The sequence below is a fragment of the Oryzias latipes genome, chromosome 7 (assembly GCF_002234675.1).
Source record: "Oryzias latipes chromosome 7, ASM223467v1".
NCBI classification, from domain to species: Eukaryota; Metazoa; Chordata; class Actinopteri; order Beloniformes; family Adrianichthyidae; genus Oryzias; species Oryzias latipes.
The window spans coordinates 12,387,647-12,412,272 of record NC_019865.2 but is presented as its reverse complement, the minus strand read 5'-3'; the positions used below and the strand labels follow the sequence as shown (position 1 = coordinate 12,412,272).

The following is a 24,626-nucleotide window of genomic DNA, read 5'->3' as shown; positions in this document are numbered from 1 at the left end:
TCGGTATCTTATTCTGGAAACAAAACCTCAATAAAATGATTTCTTTGCCATTAGGATTCAGGTGAAAACTGAAAGATAATGCTACAAGTATCTTATAAACAAATGTGTATTTATACTTCTGTGCAGTTGGAATGTGTGTGCATGCAATAGCATAGCTTTGGATAAAGTACAATAAATAAATTGCTCTTTTGCACAATTACAGGAGCTGATTGATACACAAAAATAAACTGAAGACATTTCTGTTTCTGCTACTTTTTTTCAAACTTTCCTTTTTTATGATTTATTTTACTTGTTGTAAAATCCTTTTATTAATTGTTAAAGTGTTTTTTTTAAATCAGTTACTTATTTGATAATAAAGCTTTTCTTTGCTATTGGGATTCAGGTGAAAACCGAAGGAATATCAATCATATCACAAAACAGATTAGATTCTTAGACTGCAAGCTTTAATTAGCAATTTAAGCAGATACACAATGATAAGTATGTCGAAGCACGGTTCCTTTATTCTGACAGTGTGCACTTTGCTTTGAGTTACTGCAAGCCATGTGTTGTTTTTAAAAGATGACAGTGGTGAACTTCAGCATGCTTCTCATGCATTGCTTGATTTAAAAAATACACGCATGGCTAAAAGCATCAGCTCAACAAACACTTGAATCAGCAGGGATTGGTCGCAGCGACGTCTATCTACAAAGCTTTGTCTTCATAAAAGCACAGTGATCTCGACTTTGCTTACAGTTTCAAACCCCTGGATCCAGGGAAGGGTCACTTTTCGGAGTCATTTTCAAAATACGAAATCGACACTAATAACATAGAAAATTTCATGTTAAACAATATTTCATAAACACTGATAAATTGTGCACAGTTTTGTAATACTTAAGGCAGTAATTAAACATAAATATCTATATAAACACTCTAATTTTTTAAAGGAATCTCTTTCAGTTGTGTTTTGTTGTAAACCCAAACAATCTACACAACATAGTCATGGATGCATCATCACCATAGCATTAGCCCTTTTTAAATAGAATTTAAAGAGGACTTTTAAATGCTTTTTTTCAAAATTGATTTATCATGCAACACAGTTGCGTAATTGTAAAATATCTACTTTACTAAAACGTCTGTAAAACTAACAGATTCAGCACAGTTTACACCGAAGATGTGCAAAATGGAAAGTTTTCCTTCTTATAAATATTCAAGGTCTGTGAAAATGTGGAGCAGATTTGTCTTTTTTCTTCTGCAATGAAAGTGGATGTTTTGATATAAGCCGAATGATCAGAAGCAAATCACAGAACACAGAAGTACTGCAGCTTTTATGGTAAATAGAATCAGGCAGAAGTCTTCTCTTTAGTTGGTCTCTGCTACCAAATCAAACCTAGGAAAAAAAGACAAAGAAATAAAGTATGTAAAGTTATAGCCAACTATTTTTCAGAACTTAGCGTTAGCACTTAAAATGTTTACCATTGTGCAACACCAGCCTTCAGATCAATTTGGTCCAGATCCAGCTGCAGCTGAGTGTGGTGATTAAAAAAAAGGTAATGAATTCTTCTGTGAGTAGCCCAAATGCTACAAAAACCACTCAAATGTTGTGAAGATGCTTGGCTGAACACACGTACCTTGCCGATAAGCTCTTTCTCTCTGCTCATGAAGGAGACGCTGTTTTTCACTGAAAGATACAACTTTCTTTGGGTGGACTCTTCCAGAGAAAAATCAAATTCAAACCTAGAAAGTGGAAATGAGAGACAGAGAAAGTCAGAAACCATCCTCACATTTCTTTTCCACCTTTAAATCCTTTCCTCTCACCTCTCGTTAAATTCAGGGTTGAGATCTTTCCTTTTGGTGGTGGTTCTCCTCTTGGTGGTTGCCTTCTTATCAGGGAGGAGGATAAAGGAAACATATGGATCGGCTCCATCCTTGGAACGAGGGGCCAGGCCTCTGCGGGTTTTAGACACAATGTGACATGTTCTTTTACTGTTGTGGGTGAAAAAAAACTAACCAGAACTCCAAGAATGTTATGTAGAAAACCTGCAAGAGTGAACAGTGATGAAGAGCCTGTTTTCCTCAGTGGAGTAGCCAATGGTTAGCTTGACTTGGCCGGCTGTGTTTGCGTTATCACTCACACTAAAGAAACATATCACAATATGACATTTATTTATTTAAAAAAAAAACTGTTTTACAATCGTTAAATTACATTTTGGTCCCTTTGACCCCAAACTGCAATCCTGCTCTAAAGTCATATCAAACTTCAAGGACAATTTTGAAAATAGAGACTTGTACAATCTTGAATTTCAACTTTTTGGTCGAATAAACTATATATATATATATAAACTATATATATAGTTTAATATAAACTATATATAAGGGTAAAAAAAAACGAAGCAAATCCTAATATTTGTCCTTTTGACAGCACAGTGGAGCACTGATGGAAACTGATGAAACTCACACGGAGAATCTACTTCTGCGTCTGAGGTCTAAGTGGGAAGGATCCCATTTGGGGAAGACTGTTTCTTCATCAGCATCATTTGCTGCTCCAACTGGGCCGCTGCGGCATACTGCTAACTGCGTGTCCAAAACCTGCAACACCAAAAAACAAAAAAGGTCAGCACATTTGAAACTACTTTTAACTTTCACAAATGGGAGAATAGCAAAAAAAAAATAATTGAAAATGTTCCAGAAATGGTAAATCAGATCAGCACGTATGGCAAAGTCCTTCATTTAGTGATTTTCTAAAACTGGACAGGCCACTTTCCAGTATATAAAAGTTTTCTTGTAATGTTTTCAAGACAAAAAATTGAAATTTGTTTGCAAGAAAACAAGCTCTCAGAAAAACTAAAGAGGAAACAGACAGAAATTTCTTGTGAGGAGAAAAATGAAATCTAACAATTTTCTGTCATATTAACATAGCTGTAGAGTGACTTTTTAAAACATCATGATTAAAGTATATCATGCATTTGTGGATCTAGCAAAAGTGACGTTATATTTTAGAAAAGTTTAAAACTTTACTTTGATGCTGGAAGGCCTAGGCTAACGGAGCTGTCTAATGTCACGTTCATGGTTTGACTGTACTTTCTCTATGTTTGCAAAGAAGTTTATTAATATTAAGACTGCAGATAGTAGTAATTTTACTTCATGAGTTACTGAAATGTTGCATTTATTTCTTTTTAGGTTTACCTTCAGCGTAACTCTCAGCAGTATTTGACTTTCTGGAAGAGCTCCATCCAGACTGAGCCAGCGGTCCAGCACCAGACCAGACTCAGACAACACCTCTTTCAGAGGGAGTGTCAAGGACCCCAGAGCCTGGCCCCAGCTGTGGGAGAGCTGGACAAAAACAGTTTGTATAAACCAACACCTTTTATCCATATGATAGGTCAATTCCTAAAAGGTTTCTGCCCTGCAGTTCTGGGTCAAAAACCCGATTTCTCTCACCTTGACTGTCAGTGTTTCATCTGTGGGGTCACGAACCAAAAAATGAAAGGCTTCATCCCAACGAGGGGACGTGGATCGCTCACATATCTTTGGGATAAACCAAAGGAAGCCTTTTTAGTCATTTTTTTGGCAAACGTTGTTGTCTTTTAATGTTCTTTAGGTAAATGACACTCATACCTTTGTTTTGAATGAAACACCTTTTAATGCAACTTCCACTCCAGCTTTTGGCTCCTTTCCATTCTTCTTGAGCTAAAATACCAAACAAAAGGGACTTCATTGTAGCTTACGTGCTGCCTTTAACATTTTCAGGCTTTGAGGCGCAGTCTCACCGGAAGGCCGTGGGCGCGCTCCACGTAAACAAACAGCACGGCTGCTGATGGCACTGCCTTGTTCTGGTACAACTGCTGGGACTGATACTGCAGCACCTGCAAGAAACAGCAAAACCTATTGTGAGACAGGATAAAGTTCTCGGAAAAATGACCTCATCAGAAAGCAAATAAGGATTATTCTATTCTAATCTAAAAAGAGAAGTGTTTTGCTAACGCACATCTTTTTCACATGTTTAGGTACACAAAGTAGTCTAACTGATAATATTTGATTTACTGGTGCATGATAAGAGGTATTTTTTCTGCTATTGATGTTTTCCTGTGGAGCACAAGACAGACTCCACAAAACTTGATAATACATCATTTTTCATTCATCCTTCATTTCTAAAAAGACAAAGTAAGAAAAGAAAAGTAAGAAATCAAAGCAGCAGCAATAAATGGTGAACAGAAAGAAAAATGCAGTTTCACCTGCTCCAGTCTGATGAGGTCAGAGACTCTGGGCAGCCACTCAAGCACTAAGTGAACTCGTCCTGACTTCACGTCATTAAGCGTGTACCACTACAATGAAGACAACACAAAAAATGAGCCTTCCAACATGAATATTAATAAAGTTATGAAAACTTGCATCTGTTAAGACTATTCTCATGCACCGAATCAATGAACTGCCCGTTGATGATGTCCCGCAGGCTAAGCTTGAACCTGCAAAAGATGGGAATCAGTCAGAAACTATTTTGGACACTATTTTGTGTCCAAGTTTTATTTTTATTGAAGTGCACCTTCCCAAAAAGTCATCCTGATCGATATCCTTGTCAAACAGTTCAAACTGGATTTCCTGACCAGGAAGTTGAGTCAAAATCACCTGAAATCAGGACAAAAAGGGCATAAATCGATCAGACAAAGTCAGTGAAATAAGGTTTTATTGACCCAAAGAAGCGACAATACCTCATAGAGTTCGTTCCAGACAGGATTCAGGTTCTCTTTGATGGTGTGGCTGCGGAAGGTTATCCCAGCAACTTTGATTTTAACGTAGGGGTCGCTCTTTCCCTTCACCATCCCTCCCATGAAGTTGTCTTTGGCTATCAAGTTTTGGGCCTCCACCAGGTGAATTCGTAATACACCCTGAATGCAGCACAGGACAGGAACTGTTTCTGCCTAGCCTATTCTCAGAGACACACAGCTCTGCTGCAACTCAGCTATTCCTAACTTACCTCAGTTGCAAACTCTGGATCGGGTGTGGTGTGCTGCGGTTGAGTAGGCTGAGGTTTGTTTAATCCACCAGGCCCTGCGGGGCTCAGGTCAGACGTGATGCCTCCCTGGCCTACCTCAGACCCAGAGCCTGAAGGGCGAGGAGACGGAGTCGTGGGAGTGACATCATCACTCAGCCACAAAATCTAGCCGGGCACAAAGGAAGCTTATGAGAGCAAATACCAAGCAGAAAATTACAAAACAATGCCTTGTGATAGTCATATGAGTTCATTTATATTGGTTTTGCACTTGTTCCTTTTTAAAGTCTGATTTTATTTGTTGTTCTGGCGAGCCACATGACATTACATTTTAAGGAATTAAAAGGTCAATTTAATGTTTCCTGAGACAAACATACAGCTAAAAAGCAGTCTTTTCAAATCCAGAAGTTTGTTTGTAGGTAAAACAGCGCATACATTTAAATACTAACCCTAAGCACAATTTTGGCGTAAATACGGCTGGCTGTGCCAGAATTCTCCAGGTGAAACCACTGGTCCAGGGTGAGGTCAGAAGTCTCCAGAAGGCGGTTTAGAGGGATTGTTAGACTGCCCAAGGGCACCGAGTGATCATCATCTTTCACCTAATCGATTTAAAGGAAGACAGGACAATGAATGACATGAACTGCAGCAAAAGAGAATCGTTAAATATCAGAACTTCAATTTATTTAAACAAGGACTGAGGGTTTAACTGACGATAACTTACTTGGATGTCAATATCTTGCTTGTGAGGATCCTGAATGAAGAAGGTGAATGCCTCCTCCCACACAGGGCTGTTGCTCCCATAGCAAGTCTAAAGAGGCAGCACAAAGGCTTTTAGTAAAATCCTCCAATGATACAGTAAAAAACACAGCCCTTCTCACCACTTACTTTGCTTTCTTTAGTGGTATCCTGAATGGAAATCTGAGCCATGGGGCTCGGGAATTTGCTACCTTTTCTCATCTATCAACACATCGGAGAAGAAAGCAGATGAGACACTGACTACACAGCACATGAAGAGGATGGCTGTCAAGCTTACAGGCAGCTCAAAACCCTGGTCAAGATAGATGGCAAGGATGGCAGCAGATGGGGGATCAGATGTTTTGGTGGTCAAGTTCTGGTTCTTCTGAATCACCTAACAAAAACAAACAACAGAACATCTGACGAAATCATGTTGGATTAAATATTGGCTCATAAATATTTTTATTTTTTAATATCTGGACATGCGATAGATGTAAGTTACAGCAACAACTGGAATTGCTTAAGCATGCCCATGTATAAACAAAGAAAATTAACCCATTTATTTTTTAACATAATAAAAATTAGGCCATCCAAATTTTGCAGTTTAATTCTATCCTTTGATAAAAAGTAGACACTGGCTAGAATTAGCCTCCTCGGCCAAGAGTCTCACCTCACTCAGTCTGTCAGCAGAGGACAGGAGAGAGAGCCACTCTAAACGCAGGTGAATGCTGCCAGATGGGACGTCTTTCAGATTAAACCACTGCGGGGGGAAAAAACACTAATACAATACAAAAGGCATTTCTGCAGAATTTCTCTAGCCTTGTAAGGGCCTGTAGGTGGCGAGACCAGAGCAGATCACGAGGAGGCGCATGCTTTTCTGCAGTGTCACATGATCACAGGACTACAGCAGTCTTAGAGACACAACATAACAGCTGCACTTTTTTCATTTGCAATCCAAGAGAAATTAAAATGCAGAGTCATATAAGAGATTGTTATTCTCTAATACCTTTGAAGCATTACCACTTACATCATCCACAATTCTAGCCTTCCTCACAATGTCTAGATCCACCTTCACCCTGAAATAGAAAAAGAGATGATCAATAAAACTATGAATAGCAAATAACAAGAAATTTGGCTCCAAAGTGAAGAACAATCATAATAGAAAATGTTCTACTGCAGTAATGGTTATGGCGCGATAAGCACAGAGAAACAAAGAGAACGAATGAAAATGAGTAAGCTACCTCCCCAGGAAGTCATCCTGGTCTGGGTCTTTGTCAAACACTTCCACTTCCAACTCCTGACCAGGTACTTCATGGACAATCACCTGACACACACATACATAGAATGGGAAAATGCCCAATACACACAACATATACACAAGTAGAGATACAAACACAATTGACATTAAAACACAAAGGCATGCGAACAAACCACAATGGTAAGTATGTTTCACAACTAAGTAGATGAGGAAACTTAATATAATTTTTGTGCTCGTATACAAGCTGAAAAAAGGAAACTAAAAGATAAATGTGTTCCTCATAAACAGGGTTTTATCGCAGAAACAGATACTTCCTGTTCTCTCAGAAACAGAAAAAAATAATTTAGGTCTATAGCAAAAAAAAAAAAACATTTCCAAAAATAAAGGTTTCATACAGCCCCTGCAGAGCAAAAACAGCAACTGGAACATTTCCCAGTGCAGCCCTTTAGCGTGAACCCAGAGCAGTAAACTTTCCTCTTTCTGCACTCTCACCTCATACATTTCTCTCCACTGTGGGTTTAGGTTGCTGTCCACGTGATGTGAGGTGAAGATCTGCGTCCCCACACGGATCACAGCATAAGGGTCCGACTTCCCGTCGATTAACCCCTTGATGACCGTGTCTTTGGCAGTCAGGTCCTCAGCTTCAAGCAGGTGAATGCGAACAACTCCCTAACCAGAAAACATTCAACAAACCCAAAAGACAGTCAACCTACATCCACAAAACATATTTTTGATGCACATAGCAGTACAACATAAAACTTATTGTATGAAGGCCATGCGTGCAGCTACTCAGCTCAAGAAGATCTGCTGCAGAATGTGTGGGTCTGTTTTTCTCCAGGAGGCCATTTATTACTGAGACAGTTACCCTTGGGAGAGGGGAGCGGAGCTGTGCCACGTGCAGATTGGCCACCAGGGGGATAGTGAGACGATTGGGAAGCACCAAGTGGGAGGCTATTGCATCCATTATCATAGTATCCGACATGGAACTGCAAATGAATGCAAGGGTGATGTTGGGGACACACAAACACAAATGCAGCAACAAAACCAGCAAGAAGGACCCCACAGGTCAAAGACAAGGTCAGCTTTTAATGAAATCTAGCAGGCAAAAGCAATCTTAAAGACCCACTCCGATGAAAATAGTGTTTTGGGGGGTTTTAACATCTTCTTGTGGCACATACAGTACAGACCAAAAGTTTTGACACACCTTCTCATTCATTTTAATGGGAAGGTGTGTCCAAACTTTTGGTCTGTACAGTATATAAAGAAAATTAGGCTCAAAATTGCATTTTTGAGCATTTCTTTATTCAAATCGTTTTGAATCAGGAGCAGATGAAAAAGTGCCGTTGTAAAAGCTTATAGCTGTGATGTACAAGCTACTACGGCAGGCCACAAGCCCTGTGCCACGCTCCATTGTGATGCATTCACTTGCAGACAAATAGATCAATGTACGTCTTTGTTTTCCTCATCCAAAACCAGCATCCGGCTCAAAACTGTACGGCTGGATATCTCCATTGCTGCTCGTCTTTTTTGTTGTGCCGGTAATGTTATGTTGGGGATGTGAGAAGCTGTAAGCTTGCGGGAGAGACTGTAAACAGATGGATGTCGGGTAGTAGGAGTGGGCTTACTCTGCGCCAACAGTCCAACTCACAGCTCAAAGGAAAATTTCTACAGAATCACTGGCGCTCTGCAGAAACTATGTCGTAGAAAATGACACAGGGTTTTTGATTTTGGCTAAAAACGGCATAATCATAATTAAAAGACCACTGGGAATACTTTACAATAGATCAAGATGATTGGAGTGGGACTTTAAAGACGTTTATCATTGAATAGAGTGGTGTTTCAGGTTTTATGTTTAAACGTTTATGAAATTTTTATATTTTTTTTAGCAAAAGATTAAACATTCATGCTTATGAAGACTTTTCAAAATTGTTAAATGTGTCCAGTAAGGAATGGGTAAAAAAAATTAAATTTTTACATTATTTTGAAGCACCAGTTTACCTTCATATTCTATGCAATTATTTATAAACATCTCAAACTTGTGTAAAACATAGTTCCCCTTTCATAAAAAACATATCTAAATGAATCCTATCAGAAAACTTGCCTGTTAAATATTGATACGAGCGGCAGGATCATGTTGAGAAACATCCCTTGATGTGCTTTTAAAAAGCATTGTGAAGAATAAAGCTACATGTTTTAAAGCCAGTTTATGGACATTGGACAATGGTCATTTAATATGAAAGTCAACCAAAATAAAAAGGTGTGTTAGTGGTAAATGAACACCTCATATAGCATCACCATGGATCAACATTAACTAGCTTTTAAACATACATCTAAATCCAAACAAACAGAAGAAGAAAACTTACTTGCTTGTTTATATTCAAGGAGTGGAGTTGGTTTTAACATTGAGGAACGTTAAAACCAGAAATGAAAGAATGTATCTTTACCCTTTAAGCATTTCAGCACACAGATCAGAGCAAATGAACACCTAAGCTATGTCTGTCTATGTTTTTTGGAGATGTTAAAGAGTTCTAGCTACACTATACACACCTTCTGTTATGTGTACAGAGAGGTCAAACTGTTTAAGCATCTCCATTAGTTAAACTCAACCACCTTGTCATTTGAGCACAGGTTTTAGAACAAACAAAGGAGATTAAAGACTAAAAACTCACTTTAGTCCAGGGATGTCTAACAGATTTGTGAGTCCAGTCCAGTTGATGTCAAGTTTCTACAAAAGAGAGGAAAAATGTATATATATATGTATATATATATATATATATATATATATATATATATATATATATATATATATATATATATATATATATATATATATATATATATATATATATATATATATATATATATATATATATATATATATATATATATATATATATATATAATATGAGTACTTATTGTAGGTGTAGTGCAAAACTGATACAACACTCACAGGCCTGCGTATAAAGAACATTGTAATAGCTCCAACCAGGGGCACATCTCCAATCAGGGGCTCCAGAATCACACGCAGCTTCCCATAAAGCTGCAAAGAAAAAAAAAATTGCTGAAAATTGTCTAAATAACAAAAAACATTATGCAAATAATACTGCAGGAAGTACCTGGACTCCCTTTACACCAGCTTTGCAGAAATACTTTTTGATCTCAACATTTATTTCAACATCTCCTGCATAGCTGCAATAAAAGAGCAGTAATAAATGTAAAGATAAATGTTTAACAGGAGGAAGCAAACAGGGAACTCATGACGGACTACTTTTACTGCGTGAGTGTGTGTACAAGGTCAACAGAGCTCTGCTGTGCCATAGAGGGGTATTACAAGGTGTTGTCATGCAGAACAATCCGGTGTCTTGACTAAAAAAAATCAAATGACAGTCACAGGAAAGGTTGTGATGCATTACCTCAGGTATAAATCCAACATAACTTGTTTCTTATCGTGTTCAGTGTGAGCCTTCACACCCACCACCTTCAAAGCCTGTGAACACAGCAGCTGCAGTTACACAAACTAACACTCTACTAACAATACCAAAGAAAAGTCCTTTATTGCAGTGAATCAATCCATCCCCAGACAAACTGCAAACCATTTAGCAGCACTGCATTAACCTTGGCTCCATTAAATGTTCCAGATTTGGACACATTTGTAAAACACTCCTTTCACTGCTGCACACATGACCAACCTTGTCTCCTATGTTGACTTTAGTGAAGCTGAGAGTCTGCAGATGGATGCTAGAAGTACGGATGGCGGGAGCGATGGTTTCCACCAGCAACTTTTCCAGATACTGGCCTATAAAAGGCCAGGCTTGCTGCAGGATCTGCATGAGAGAGAAGATGACTATTCAAAAGGCTTCCTTCGGTGATTTGAGCAAACAAGCTGACTCTCCTGTGCAGCATCTCTGCAAGTGTGACTCTAATTTATATTTATACTATATATATTCACTTTCTCTCCTGCAGTTTAAGATTCTTTTATAAGCTTTATAACATGTTTTTCTTCAAAATGACACTTCGGAATATTAGTATTCATCCCCACAGTCTCCCATACTACTTTCAGGTTACTGCACTGACAGAGACAAAGGAAAGTGTGATATGATCTGCGCTGCTTCCTCTGCCTCTTAATTACCCCAGCAGATTTTGTGCTCTGATGGGCTGCAACGAGATCCCGTCAACTGCGAGTCCCAAAACGCACTTTATATGCTATCACATGCGGTTATTGATACTGATTTAACATAAGTGAACGGTGAACATCTTATTTTGAAATAATTGGTGGTTCTATCGATTTGTCGAGAGTTCAGCTGAATGTGGCACTTTGGGTGCTCTCCAAGCAGGGAACCGCAAGCTGCATGCACACAAAGCTAGAAAGAGAAGAAAAGAAAATATGCACCTTATTTACCCATTCCACCTTCTCCACATCGGGAAAGTTAACCTGTGAGACAGAAAGTGCATCATTGATGATGAGTCCAAACAACATAAAATGACCTTCAGCTTTATGTTTTGCTATTATACAGCATGTTTCAAAATTATAACCTTCAGAGAACAGGCTGGATTCAATTTGGTATTAACAAGAAATAAAATAAAAACATTATCTGTACTTCAGTGTTGCTTTTAATCAGATATGCTGGTCGACATAACCACAAAATTTTTGAAGAAACAAGCACACCAAGTTAGGCAAATGCTGCAGCTCACAACATTTCAGGAAATGTGACCTCATCAGATATGACAACTAAAAAATACATAGCTGGCACAGTTTGTTCCTCTCTAACTAGATATATTGATTCTGTTGAGCTTTTCTCTGCTCCTGGAGATGATTAGGATTTATCCTTTCTTAAATCCATAGAATTTGTTTTTTTTATGAAAAAAAATTGGTCCACTGAAGTGAAACTAACAGAGTGGAGGCAGTCATATTGTTGAATTTACTGGTAAGGCTTTTAAATAATGTAATATTCATTTTTATCAGTTTAAACAAAACATTCTGTGATTCTAAATTTAATCTCTGATATAAGAAAGCATTAAGACTCTCCTTTTCTTCTGGAAGTTTTTTTATATACTGGAAAATAGTATAAGCTCTTAATTCACAGTTTATGAAGGGTACCCGTTTAATTTGAAGGTTTGGTGCAAATAAAAAAGCAATTCTGTTAAGCAGCAAGGCATGAACGTTTTTTCCATAAATGACAGATATAACAGCCTCTGCAGAGAAGGGTGCTCGACCCCCTACCCCCCGTGTCTCTTACCCACGGGGGTAAATCCCTTTTGGCTCGGAAAACCTTCTCCGTGGTGAATTCCCTCTCGTTCTCCAGGAGGTACATGGCAGACTTGAGTCTCATCACTTTCTCCATGCGTCCGTGCTTCCATCCGATGTAGAGCATCAGCCCCAGCAGCACCAGGCTGATGCTGAAGCCGTAGTATCCGGCCAGGTACACAGGTAGCAGCGCGCCCAGGCATTTCGCGAACGACCAGAGCGCGCCCACGGCGCGTTCAGCCGGGGGTGCCGTGACCACCTCTGCATCCGCGCCTGGCATGATGAGACTGCGTGGCTTTTCAGCTTAACCGAACTTGGCCTTCAACTTCCCCGCTTCCGCAGTGAAACAACGCCGGAGTCCTGCAGGAACCATCCAGGGATCATCGATCAGCTGCGAGCATCTTCCGCCGTCTGATGACTGCAGGAGTGAACGGCTGCTCTCGTGGAGTGGGGCAGAGCAGAGCCTCAGTCAGAGCCGGGAGGGCGGGCTCTGCTTTTTACCCTCCTTAACACGCAACCAAGTGGAAACTCAAACCCCACGAATTAACTTGTACAGTCTTGTAGACACAACTAAAATCTGAACATTTTCAAAATGGAAGAGCCGAGGGCCATGTTTATGTCCATTTTAAGGAAGGTGACGTCCAATATAAACCCGTTATCTTTGAACTCGGACGCTCGTGCTTTATCCTCGTGCGCGCGCAGGCGCTGATGCCCACTGCAGCAGCTAACAATCACAGGTTTCCTGACTGACTGACGCGTAAAACGAAAACATCTGAGAAGAAATCAGACTTTCTGCTCGCATCTTGTCATGAGCGGCTGCTGCCTGTCAGTGGCAGCCGAGGATGTGACAACTGGAGCGGACAGGTTTGAAATCGCTCGACTGTTGCGTGGAAACTGCGGCTGTTTGCTCAGAGGGGACAGACTCAGGATCTGCAGGACGGATTAAGCAGATTGTCAAAGTGCTTCAGGAGTCACGTGGGGAGATAATAAATGTAAAAAAAAAAAATGTTACCATACCCTGACAAGGCGTCAATTTACTTTATAATTGTATTTGTGTATGTATTTATTTTTAAAAAACATTGGACCCAGTATTAAAATTGACAATGGGTGGTGTCTCGTGAGGACAAAAAAAAATCACATTTGGAAATAATTCATGATAATAATAATGATCAGATGGAGGGTATTAGATCCTCACTGGGTTCTGTTCTTCAGGGCACCTGCTGTTGTCCAGTGGGGGTTTTACTGCTCATTTAAATATGTTCATGACCCCTGGACGGCAGAGAATCTTATATCCAATCCTCGTGTTTGCATAATTATTTGAATAATCTGAAATCTCAAGACATTTCTTCTTTTTTTATGTAAAGTAAATCATTCTCAAGATTGACTTCCGAGAATTTATGTTCACCAGACCCTTCAATGACATTAACACGTTTCTTTTATTATATGTTTTGATGTGCTTGTATCACATTATTTGATTATTTCAGTTATCTTGAAGCTATTTTAAAATTTTGTTTTTAAGGTTGGTAAAAAACAGCATCAGAGCAGGATTTCTGTGCCAACAGGCCTCTTTTTGTGGTCTCTTGATTAAGTTATATCATCATGATCAATACCATTACTCATGAAGTTTTTTTTTCCTAAAACGTTTCTCATTTTATCAGTCCATGTGTTAGTGAATTAGACATTTTCAGTCTTTTATTTATTCATTTAAACTTATAAGTTTTGAGTCTCAAAAGGTGGCAAGTTATGCTTTTTGGTCCAAGTTTAAAACAGAAATCAGCTCTTTTGCTGCAGAAATTGCCTGCTGTCACAAGATTATGAGATGCTGAAATAATACAAACAGCTCGATACGTCAAAGTCACAGCTGGGTCTCATGTCTGTGGGTTGGCTTTCTCAGCTTTTTCGACCAACATGAAGTTGCTTTATAAATGTGCTGCTCCAAGCAGATCCTTTGGTCTAACAGTATGATCCTCTTGACAGGTAGGAGTATGTCAATAAAGATACGCATTTATTCTTCCCTCAATGAAGAAATGAAAGACCCACTCCAATAAAAATTGTGTTTTTAACGTGTTCTTGTAGCATTATTCTGATGGACATAAACAAAATTAAGCCTAAAATAGAAATTCTGAGTATTTCTTTATTCAAATCATTGTGAATGAGAAGCGGATGTAAAAACGCTGTTGGAAAAAGCCTGATGCAGCAGCTAGTCGACTGGCCACAAACTTCCTGCTCTGCATCCACTTGTAGCCAAATAGATCCATGTAAGTCTGTTTTCCTGATCATCCGAGCTATAGAATCCAACTCAAAACTATCCAGCTGAATAGCTCCATAACTGTGTCATTTTTATTGCATCAGAAATGTTAGGTTGGAGTTGTGAGGGGTTGTAAGCTAGCAGGAGGTGTATACAAAAAGATGGGAAAGGAGCCAAGTCCCATCCAAAAATGAGGCAAATTTCTAACAAACTATTTCTGCCCTGCAGAAACTCATAAAAATAGATTTTAATCGTAATTAAGAGACCATTTGGGAACCCTTTAAAATAGATTTAGATCATTTTAATGGGATTTTAACTTAAGTTTGGCTGTCAAATTCTGCAGGTTGTCTAAATAAATGAGCCAATTATGCTTTTTTGTTTTTTAAACCAAAACTTTAATCATAGTATAAAGAACAACACATGACAAAAGTTAGAGAATGTAGAGTTCACAATGTCGCAAAACAAATGTCCAGCATGTGGTCTTCCCTCCAGGTTTGCTTCCTCCACAGACTTGGACAGGCGTGAACGCCACTGGCCTCAGTCAGATGAGAATCGTCTTAGTTCCGGTTCAGCAGCTGTTATCATGCTGACCGCGAGCCGCGACTCAGCCACGAGGAAGGGGGCAGCTCACTTGGACCTCTGCCTCATCTTTCTCCTTTTACGCTTCAGTCTGAACATGAAGTCACAAAATTAAACCACACGAAAATCTGAGGTCTTTCATCGTTGCACGTTGTAATGGACGCTTACCTGCGCATGCGTTTCTTTCGCCACTGCAAAGAGGGTAAATATTTTCATGAGAATTATTAGGCGTTTCAATGAATAATACTATTCAAAACGGATGTCAACTATTCGTAAAAGGGAAAGACAGTAGATGATCGATTACCGACAAATAAGCTCCGGAAAATCATGTTTTAAGCTAGCAGACATTAGCATAATAAAAAAGTACATCTTATAAACTTATTAAATTGATTCACACACCTTGGCTCTCATATCGAGGAGGGGAAGCTGAAAAAGGAGAGAAAATGTCAAAATCTGATTTGTCCCACTTAAAACATTTGAGGATTGACACGGATTGTCCTTAGACACATAAACGTACCAACAGTTGAGAACTCACCCGCAGCGAGTTCGTCAAACTTTTGCGACACGGTATTGGCCGGTTGTTGCGTCATAGACAGTGGACGGATATAACATCACGGGAAATCGAGTTTAAAAACAAAGGAACTACTGGGATTAACGTGAGATAGTCGTGTTTATTTTTAAGTCTTAGAAAAAATGATTTTTAGTTACTTTGTTGTTTCATCAAAAGACAAATTTTATATCACTGTTTATTAATCAAGAAAATTAAAAAAAGAGAGTTTATGAACATGATCCTTGGCGTTTCAAAAAAGATCATTATGTGTCTTGGAAAAAAAGAATTACTGCTTTAAATTAATGTTTCTACATATTCTATATTCGAGACACAACCAAACAATAGGGCTGAAAATTACTTTTGTACTACTACAGTTGGTACAATCCATTTAAATTACTTTATAGTGCTTTGGTTTTGTTCTGCATGTTTTGTCTCAGCAATGACTTCTGTATGAGGCCAGAACAGTCTCATAATTCAGAATTGCACACAGTCTGAGTCACAAATGCACACACTTCAATTCACAAATGTCATTTTATCCAAACGAGCAATTTAAATTTGGAAATGCACACTAAAGGTTTCACAAATGAATTTTCCCTCAGCAAACATATTGAAGGAATATCTAGCATAATTCTAAATTGTACAAATGGGCACATCTCAAGAAACGTTTTGGCTTCTTGAAAAATATCTTTAAACCACCCCTTGTTCACCAGTGTATTGAAGTAATAAATTAGAGGTTTAAAGCAAAGCTTGTCAAACCCTTTCAAAAGCACAAGTCTATGCCTACAGCCAAATGATGCTTTGAGATTAATTTTTTTAAAGATTCATGAATTATAAAATGGAATCTTTTTTATTCTGTTATGTTTACATCTGTTTCTAAGACATTGTTTGTTCAGATAGTTTATTTTTACTGCCTACAACTTAATTCGCAATGTTTGGAAATTAAAATGACTTAAATGAACTTTTCATGTATATTTGACCCAAAATCCACTTATCTGCATGTGAATAGGCTGTATCCTCAAGTTTGCTAGTTTTCCTGTTTATTTTTTTAAATAAATGTTTTTAAGTTTTTAGATTTAGATGTTTTCTGCTTGTTTTAAAGACTGAAAATATACAGACAAATGTATTTCTAACATCAAGACTAGAATAAATACTATTAAGAAGAAATGCAAACAGAAAAAAGAAAGACAACACATACATGAATGACGCCAGGTGTTTATTTAATGTTTCAAAAAATAGTCTCTGAACTGGGATTTGTTTTACAAAAGCATCCATACGTCTAACAGGTATGGAAGTTTTCCGTAAACAGAGACTGTCAGACACCAAAGGACACCATGATCCCCTTGGAAAGAAGTTCAAAGCATTTACCACTGAGGAAAAGTAATGAAGCTTTTCAGTTACATTACTCAAAGGAACAGTCTCAAATGATCAATTTTTGAAGTTGGGCAGGTTTCTCCAATGCAGATGTTTTTTTACATACACAATTTACTGGATCACAGACCTAAGCAGTTGCATTAATTGGGTTGAATACATCAGTAATTACTAGGATGACCACAAGGTGAGTTCATACTCCCTGCAATGGCTTCAGTGATGCACACTGAATGTACTTATCCAAACGTCACATTGTTGCACACTGAGGTGTATGCATTTCTCATCCTCAGCTGCTCTGTCAAACTTATTTTTTTTTTTTTAATTTTCACAAGAATCAGAGAAGATAAAACAGCTTGTAGAATGATGAAATGTGAGAACCTTAACTGACATATGACTGCCCAGTGGAAGTGCAGCCACTCTTAATGATGCATCAAGAAAAAAATAAAAAGGAAAAAAGAATTTATTATGATTACTTGTGAAAGGTTTAGATGGAGTGACAGGATTTAAAAGCAGCATCATCCCAGACTGATGTCACATTCAGAGGTATTCACAGAGGAAATGTCCACAGGTGCCTCAGACAGCCGGGACAGAAGAAATCATGACGTCAGTTCTTTGGGTCTTCATGTCTCTCGCTGCTTATCGGAATCTATTCTGCAGCTTCCGTCTCCATCGTCTGTCCTGTTGCATTCTCAACAGTCTTTGAGGCCTAAAAAGACGAGTGAAAAAAATAAAATTAAAGCAGAGAAGTAGAAAATGTACATAAGTGGTTGTTTTGTACCGACAGGCTGTGATGTAATCACCTTCTTTTTCTTCTTCTTCTGAGTCTTCCGGCTGGCCGAGCTCTGAAGCAAAGCCTTCAAATACACAAATATTCCCATGAGCAACGCAGCACATAACCTCTTATGCGTATAAACTACAGAAAAAAAATCAAAACATGACATTGATGTTCATGAACCTTTTGGCTTGTAGAAAAATCAGACAAAAGTGGTTTTTACTGAGAAGAACAGGCTAAAATTATGTCTTCTTTCTCTTTCGGCTTTGCCCATCAGGGGTCGCCACAGCGAATCATCCTTTTCCACCTCACTCTATCATGAACATCTTCTACCCTAACGTTAGCCAACTTCAGGCTAAAATTATGTAATATCTCAAAAATAATAGTTTAATATTTTGATTAAATCACAATGGAAGTTCATGTACATTTAAGGTGATTTTAAAAAAAAGAAACCTTTTTAAATCAAACCACATAAATAAATAAATACCAGTTTATATGCTTATTCTTTTCATCTTTTACAAAAACCTTTTTTGTAAAATACATTTTTTACATGATCAGTAATCAATATAAGTATAATTAATGCCTGATAGTTTTAAGTTGCTTCAGGTGAACATTTTTCTGTTTTAGAAATAAACCTTTATGTGTCTGTTGTAATAATTTCTTATGCTGTCAATGTTTCTCTATATTTGTACTTACAAAAAATGAAACACAGCTGTCTGAAAATGCATTTACCATCATTTGGATGAATTAGTTTGTAAAAGACGGCTTTCATAAACTTAAAGGATTTATAGACAGGACAGAGTTTCCTCTTAAGCAGGCCAGGGATTTTTAGTGATAAATGGCATAAAAAAAAAGATTTAGAAATGTTTATTGATAGATACTTTTTTCATTTCATGAGGGAAATTGGGTTCCACTTTAAAATAAGGTAAAAACTGTATTGTATTTGGTGAACATTCTTTTTTAATATAACAAAATTCAATACTATATTAGTCACTGGCTAAATTTTTCTCCCTTTTATTTTGTTATGTTCCTTTTAATGTGGTCATTTTGGTCCCTAAAAAACCTTGAAGATGGGAAGAAACAGTTTCCGTTATGTTAAAGCTGGGTCTTCACTCCCGGTCCTACCTTCAGGTCCGGGTCCTCGACCTCATGCTCAGATTTGTAAAGCTCTGGCTCAAAGAGGCTGTTGGTGATTCGAAGGGGTCCATTTGCCATGAGCAGAACAGTGAACTTGAACTGGGCAACAAACTCACCTGAAGAGTCAAAAACAAGTAAAAGATGAGACAAATGAGGACATTAGTGACATTTAAAGCAACAACGAAAAGGTTTAAGCGTTCTGGGGCCTTCGTCAGCTGTGACTGAGGGGGAGGATGGCATTCACCAAAGAGCTAACGAGGTTAGACTGTGAACACGCAAGAAAGATCTACCGAACACATGACCATTAGCATTTCTAAAGCTTTTTTATTTAAGCTATTATAAAATAAAAACCTGAAATCAGTAAAGGTCAAAGCTCTTTCTCCAAAGAAAAACTTTATAACTCAAAAAAACATGGATCATATGCATGAACATCCAACATCAATCAATAAAGATGGTTTAACAGACCTGCAGCCCATGCAGCAAAATCAATGTATGATATAGATGATCTCCTGATTGTAAATGATCAAATCAATAAATCTAGTAATAGTGTTTCATTCACTATGGGTCTGCGTCCCCTTTTTGTACAGAAACTTTTTAGAAATAAAAATATTGATAAATGGTGGGCTTAACTATAGCCATTCTTGTCATGGGGGTGTAAATGCATACCATCTGCATGTTTGCAGATCCAGAATGTCTCTTATGCCGCTGATGGACACCTTTCAGTTTGTTTACAGCAGAGGAGCCAATTTATGCAGCGACCCACTGAATGCATGACCCCTGTTATGACTAACCGCTGCAGCAGCTCAGAGACATTTGTGAAGAGCAGCTGAGGACTCACGGCCTGCTTATGTGTTGCAGGGATAGAATTACAAAATGTGATGCGTTTTTCTTGCCATAATAGGTTGTGTACAGCAGAATTAGCACCAGAATGATTACAACACGGGCCTGCTTTACTGTTTAGAAACCCTCAATGGAAAACACTCATTCCAGGTGTCATTTTGCAGCTCACCCTCCTTCTCTTGCAGCACCGTGAACGGCTGGAGCAGCTCGTGTTTGGCACACTCCACCACGCCCAGCCTGGCTTTGCCTTCATCCTCAAACGCTCTGAAGTAAAAGCAATGTGAGTGGGCTAGAGCTGAGATCACTTAGAAACATTACACACCCACTTTAAAGAGGCTACCTCAGCGTGAAAGGCATTGTATCAAACCGCCTTTCCATTTCACTGAAGAATGTGCGAGATGTCTTCATCTTCAGGCCGTAAACTTTGTTGGGGTCTCGTTTGTAAACGGTTGTCCTCTGACCTCCATCCTTTGCCTAAACCATACAACAAAGACATAGGCGTTTAAAATATATCTGAGAGAAATTAGAACGAAAAAAAGGAGAGAAAGGGGTTCTAAAACATCTTTTCACCTTTCCTTCTCCAGTGCTAATGAGCACATCCACTGCATACACCTCATGCACCTCAAATTCGGCCTTCTCGTGGTCTTTTCTACAATAACAAAATTATCATTATCCTCAGTTTACTGAAAGCACATCAGTGACGGCGTGCGTCTGCCAACTCCACTCACTTTTGCTGGTCCGTTGGGTTTTGGATAATTGTCTTCTCCCCATCGATCACATGCTGTTTAAGCTGATGAGACAGCATCCCTGCACACATCGCAGCTTAAAATGACTCAAGTGTGTCCTGAATATTTTAGGGCGGTGCTAGATTGATATCTACAGGGGGCCAGATGTTTGCAGAACACTCACCCTCAATTGGGGAGCACTTGAAAGACTTGGCGATCTTGTTCCAGGCTTCTGTGACTTGTGTGTTCTGCAGGAAAAGTCATTGAACCGTTAAACACTATGCGATTCTTTTTAAAAGAGACGAGAGCTTTACCTGGTTTCCTGGCTTGACGAGACGGAGTGCAGCCTCTGCACAGAGGTGTGCTGCTTTGATGACGTCAGCTTTCCGCCCTGTGACAGGGTTGTCCTGAGGATTCCCAGACGTCAAGTTAGAGACAAACACACAACACATTCTGTCTTCCAGGAGTGAAGACGCACCTTGGTCGCTCCCACCACGAAGCTGTGAGCCACGTTTGAGATGAAGCCGTCAACGTGCACGCCCAGATCTCTGTAGAAAAGGATCGTGTTAAGAGAAAACACACACTACTCCAGAAACAAAACTTCATTTATGGAGAGGGCAGAGGGAAAGTTAGCAGCTTACATCTTGACAATGTCTCCATCCTTCAGAATGACATCAGGGTCACTCTTCAGAGGGGAGTGATGGCAGACGCAGTTGTTCACAGAAACACAGGTAGGAAATGCAATGCCTGGGGAGGAAACACTGTGAGCTACAGAGTGTGAGATGGGAACATTCTGGAGATTTATGAAAAGCAAAAAAATACCTTTCTTCATGTCCTTTTCCCTCTTGAAGATTTTTCCAGTTTCTGCAACAATGAGAGCGTCCCCCTTTTCGCAAAGGCTCAACACGGAGACGCCAGCTGTGGCTGCTGTGACTACTGCCTTCAGGGCCTCTGCAGGAAAATGCAACGAGAAAATAAAGCTAGTCAGTCATTTAGCAAACTACTGTACGAAGTAGATACAAAGCAAGCAAAAACAGACACAAAGGCATTAAAAGCTATAAATTCAAAGGATTAGAGAAAAAGATTTTTATTTACACGTTTCTTCAACATTCAGTGTAAATTCACTCATGAGTTAGCGGTGACAAATATAAATTTAAACTTTTCATTAGATTTTAGCATTATGAATATGACAAGTTGTCTTAAACTTTTAGATATAATCCCCATCATAACAGACAACCCCCCCCTCCCCAAAATTATTGTCCAGTTATCCTTAACAATAAACAAATGATATCAATAGAATACATCAACAATAACACTACGAAAGCAATTTTCATTCATCTTTTTCCATTTTTTCCCTTTCGGGGTCACGGGGGTGCTGGAGCCTATCCCGGCCACTTGTGGTCGAAGGCAGGAGACACCCTGGACAGGTCGCCCACATATCACATCCATTCACTCTCATTCTTATAGACAGTTTAGAGTTGCCAATTAACCTATGAAGCAAGTTTTTGGACGGTGGGAAGAAGCCGAAGTCCCCAGTGAGAACCCACGCAAGCAAGGGGTCGGGGAGGTCCCCCATTAATGTTCTGGGGCCTTCTTGCTGACCTTCTTGATTTTATATTTATATATATATATATATATATACATATATATATATATATATATATATATATATATATATATATATATATATGCATACATACACACACACTATCTGAATTTAGAGTAAATTTATTACACAGTAAAGTATTTAGTTTTGGCACCAAAAAACTGATAACATGCATCGTGATAAAAAAAAACTTCAACAAGTCACCTCAGGAGAAGTTATTCTCTTCGTTTTCAAACATGCTTAAGTTAAAACTTATAAATATATATATTATTTTTTATTTAATCAAATCATGTTCTAACCGAATGTCCAACAACAAATATTTTTAAATATATTATTTAAATTTCTTAATTTTAAGGGTAAACTCACGTCATCGTTCAGTCACTAGTCCCTGCAAGTTTAGTACTCAAAGCTAGCTAAATGCTTGCTAGCCTGTTAGCTCCAGCATATAGCTAGCTTACCAGCACCCACAGCTATCGTGACAGTCAGTGGTGTACCGTTCAATCAAATTATGCGTAAAACTGTGACAATGTTTTTCTTAAAAGTCCACAAAATAAATGCCCAGTTCACTTGAAATATTTGCTCCCTTTCTGATATATGCTGCGGCTTCTACCACTACCAGTGCAGCACATGGCACAGCTGCTGTCTGGCTAGCTGACACTGCTAGCTGACAAACATACGGCGCATAGGGTACCCGGGTCGAACCAGAGGCTTAAAAATGCGTTTCCACTCACGATTGGCAATCTCGGCTCCCATCTTGTACTTGGTGACCACCAAGTCGTCGGCGATGGTCTGTTCTTGTGTCTCGTCATCTCCAGACATGTTGGCAGTGAGCTGACCGCGAACTGAGAGTAACTTTTCCCCTGCGAGTGTCAGGGTGGACCACGCTGCTTCGCGCTGAGCAACGACCCGCCCGAGTGAAGCCGAAAAACAACGAGCGACAAATCCCGCCTTCTGTCAAAGAGCCACACTGACGTCAAGATGGTTCACGTTTGGTGAGGCGCAAAAAGGATAGATAGATAGATAGATAGATAGATAGATAGATAGATAGATAGATAGATAGATAGATAGATAGATAGATAGATAGATAGATAGATAGATAGATAGATAGATAGATAGATAGATAGATAGATAGATAGATAGATAGATAGATAGATAGATAGATAGATAGATAGATAGATAGATAGATAGATCTTTTTAACTTTATATCAGTTAAAACATTTATTCAGCCTTATATTTAAAAGAAAGGTTATATTAAAAATGGCAGCAGTTTGCGTAAATTGGTAACTTCAGATGAATCATCATATAATTATTTAAGTAACACTTCATGGATTAAATCTAAGGCTCAAAAAATTTTTTTATTTTCTTCAGTCTTTCTGGAAAGACTGGATTGGTCTTGAGGTTCTCATCATAGCAGATAAGTACACTTCTGCCCCTCGTGACCTTGGTTCTGATCTTTTGTTGTAAGCCAATCTTTGATGTTTTGGCTGTTTTTGAATCATTATCCTGTTGAAAAACAAAACATGTCACCTGAAAATGAGACCAAGCTTTCTGACACCAGGCAGTACTGCTCCAACATGTCTTTATAGACTTGATTATGTGTTATGCACAGATTGACTCCATACCAGAAAAACGGAACAACCCCTAGAACGCAACTGGCCATCCTCCATGTTCTGCAGTGAAGACCGTGTTGTTTTCTTGGCACACTTCATTTCCCATTCTGTAAACACAGACCTGATGTGCCTTGCTAAAGAACAGTAATTTTATGTAATCTGCCCAAAGCAAACTTTCCCAAAAACCTGGTGACTTGTCAATACGCATTACTGGAATAATAAAAAAAAGATCCTACTGTGGTGTACTCCTTAGCCAACGAAAGTAAACTTTGGCTTAAAGAGTGATGGATGATCTGATCTGGTGTCAAGCCCTCAGCTTTCATTTAAAGCAAATCAGAAGTTACTTATATGACTGCTGGAGCGCAGCTTGAAAATAGAGCAAATTCCCATTTTAAGGGTCAGACATTTCAGCAACTATTTTCCAGCCTTAAAGAGTTCAAATGCATAACATCTTTGTTTTTCTATTAACTGGTAGACTCATCAAAACATTTGGTGTTATTTCCCACCCAAAACACCCATTTTCCAAATCCTGGTGTTCTGGGCAAAGTAAACATCAGGTGAAGTGCTCCACCCACTTCAGGCATTTGCTCTTCATAATCCTAGAGGTGACATCATATCATTGTTGTCACAGTTTATGTATATCCTTGTGTGTAATACTGATGTACCTTGAATTCTGGAGTTCACCCTTAAAGTCTTTATAAATTCATCTTTGGCCACAATTGTATTTGGCCATGGCAAATGCTGTTATGGCCATTCAGGGGTTTACAGCATCAATTCAGGGGTCACCTGTGCAAATCAGCTTTCACTGATTCGCACAAGTGGTTTGGCATATATTTTTACGCTGGATGCCCTTCCTGTCACAACCCTGTACTTTATCCAGGCTGGGGACCAACCAATACAGGGTGACACAGACTTGGGCCACCTTGTCATTACATAGTTAGCAGTTACCAGTATATTATGGTAGAATTAGGATTCAATGCTGTTTGA

General features: G+C 38.8%; 2 protein-coding genes and 1 long non-coding RNA gene across 3 annotated transcripts; all 3 read right to left on the bottom strand.

The window, feature by feature from the left end:
• Positions 1-421: 421 nt before the first annotated feature.
• On the bottom strand, positions 422-13,097 carry LOC101173223 (extended synaptotagmin-1). Its single transcript, XM_023956600.1, has 31 exons — positions 12,197-13,097; positions 11,350-11,391; positions 10,649-10,783; positions 10,373-10,446; positions 10,076-10,148; positions 9,910-9,999; positions 9,629-9,684; positions 7,825-7,945; positions 7,452-7,628; positions 6,943-7,025; positions 6,729-6,777; positions 6,372-6,461; positions 6,000-6,095; positions 5,852-5,923; positions 5,688-5,774; positions 5,416-5,565; positions 4,952-5,134; positions 4,686-4,862; positions 4,520-4,602; positions 4,394-4,442; positions 4,212-4,301; positions 3,747-3,842; positions 3,595-3,666; positions 3,418-3,504; positions 3,163-3,309; positions 2,435-2,565; positions 2,017-2,112; positions 1,795-1,926; positions 1,608-1,713; positions 1,453-1,502; positions 422-1,366 (listed from the first exon to the last, which is right to left on the bottom strand). Exons 1-31 carry the CDS (start codon positions 12,482-12,484, stop codon positions 1,339-1,341), a joined length of 3,210 nt encoding a protein of 1,069 aa, XP_023812368.1. The 5' UTR covers positions 12,485-13,097; the 3' UTR covers positions 422-1,338.
• Positions 13,098-14,823: 1,726 nt separating this feature from the next.
• Positions 14,824-15,639, bottom strand: LOC101170841. The gene is made up of 4 exons (XR_002873525.1): positions 15,549-15,639; positions 15,431-15,457; positions 15,200-15,222; positions 14,824-15,122 (listed from the first exon to the last, which is right to left on the bottom strand). It is a non-coding gene; the product is annotated as an uncharacterized LOC101170841 (long non-coding RNA).
• A 1,136-nt stretch (positions 15,640-16,775) lies between these two features.
• Positions 16,776-23,011, bottom strand: LOC101170587 (proliferation-associated protein 2G4-like). Its single transcript, XM_004070454.3, has 13 exons — positions 22,761-23,011; positions 21,246-21,374; positions 21,065-21,170; positions 20,902-20,971; positions 20,738-20,830; positions 20,608-20,671; positions 20,427-20,505; positions 20,269-20,347; positions 20,039-20,172; positions 19,868-19,962; positions 18,847-18,974; positions 17,750-17,803; positions 16,776-17,655 (listed from the first exon to the last, which is right to left on the bottom strand). The coding sequence occupies exons 1-13, from the start codon at positions 22,846-22,848 to the stop codon at positions 17,596-17,598; spliced, it is 1,179 nt and encodes a 392-aa protein (XP_004070502.1). The 5' UTR covers positions 22,849-23,011; the 3' UTR covers positions 16,776-17,595.
• Between the last annotated feature and the right edge of the window lie 1,615 nt (positions 23,012-24,626).

Coding starts and splice junctions, on each gene's coding strand:
- LOC101170587 (XM_004070454.3), bottom strand. CDS start 22,848: ATGTCTGGAGATGACGAGACACAAGAACAGACCATCGCCGACGACTTG. Junction 19,963..20,038: donor ACAATGCCTTTCACGCTGAG/GTAGCCTCTTTA, acceptor CTTTTACTTCAG/AGCGTTTGAGGATGAAGGCA. Junction 17,656..17,749: donor AGAAGAAGAAGAAAAAGAAG/GTGATTACATCA, acceptor TCGTCTTTTTAG/GCCTCAAAGACTGTTGAGAA.
- LOC101173223 (XM_023956600.1), bottom strand. CDS start 12,484: ATGCCAGGCGCGGATGCAGAGGTGGTCACGGCACCCCCGGCTGAACGC. Junction 10,784..11,349: donor AGGTGGAATGGGTAAATAAG/GTGCATATTTTC, acceptor TCTCTCATGCAG/ATCCTGCAGCAAGCCTGGCC. Junction 1,503..1,607: donor AGAAAGAGCTTATCGGCAAG/GTACGTGTGTTC, acceptor CACCACACTCAG/CTGCAGCTGGATCTGGACCA.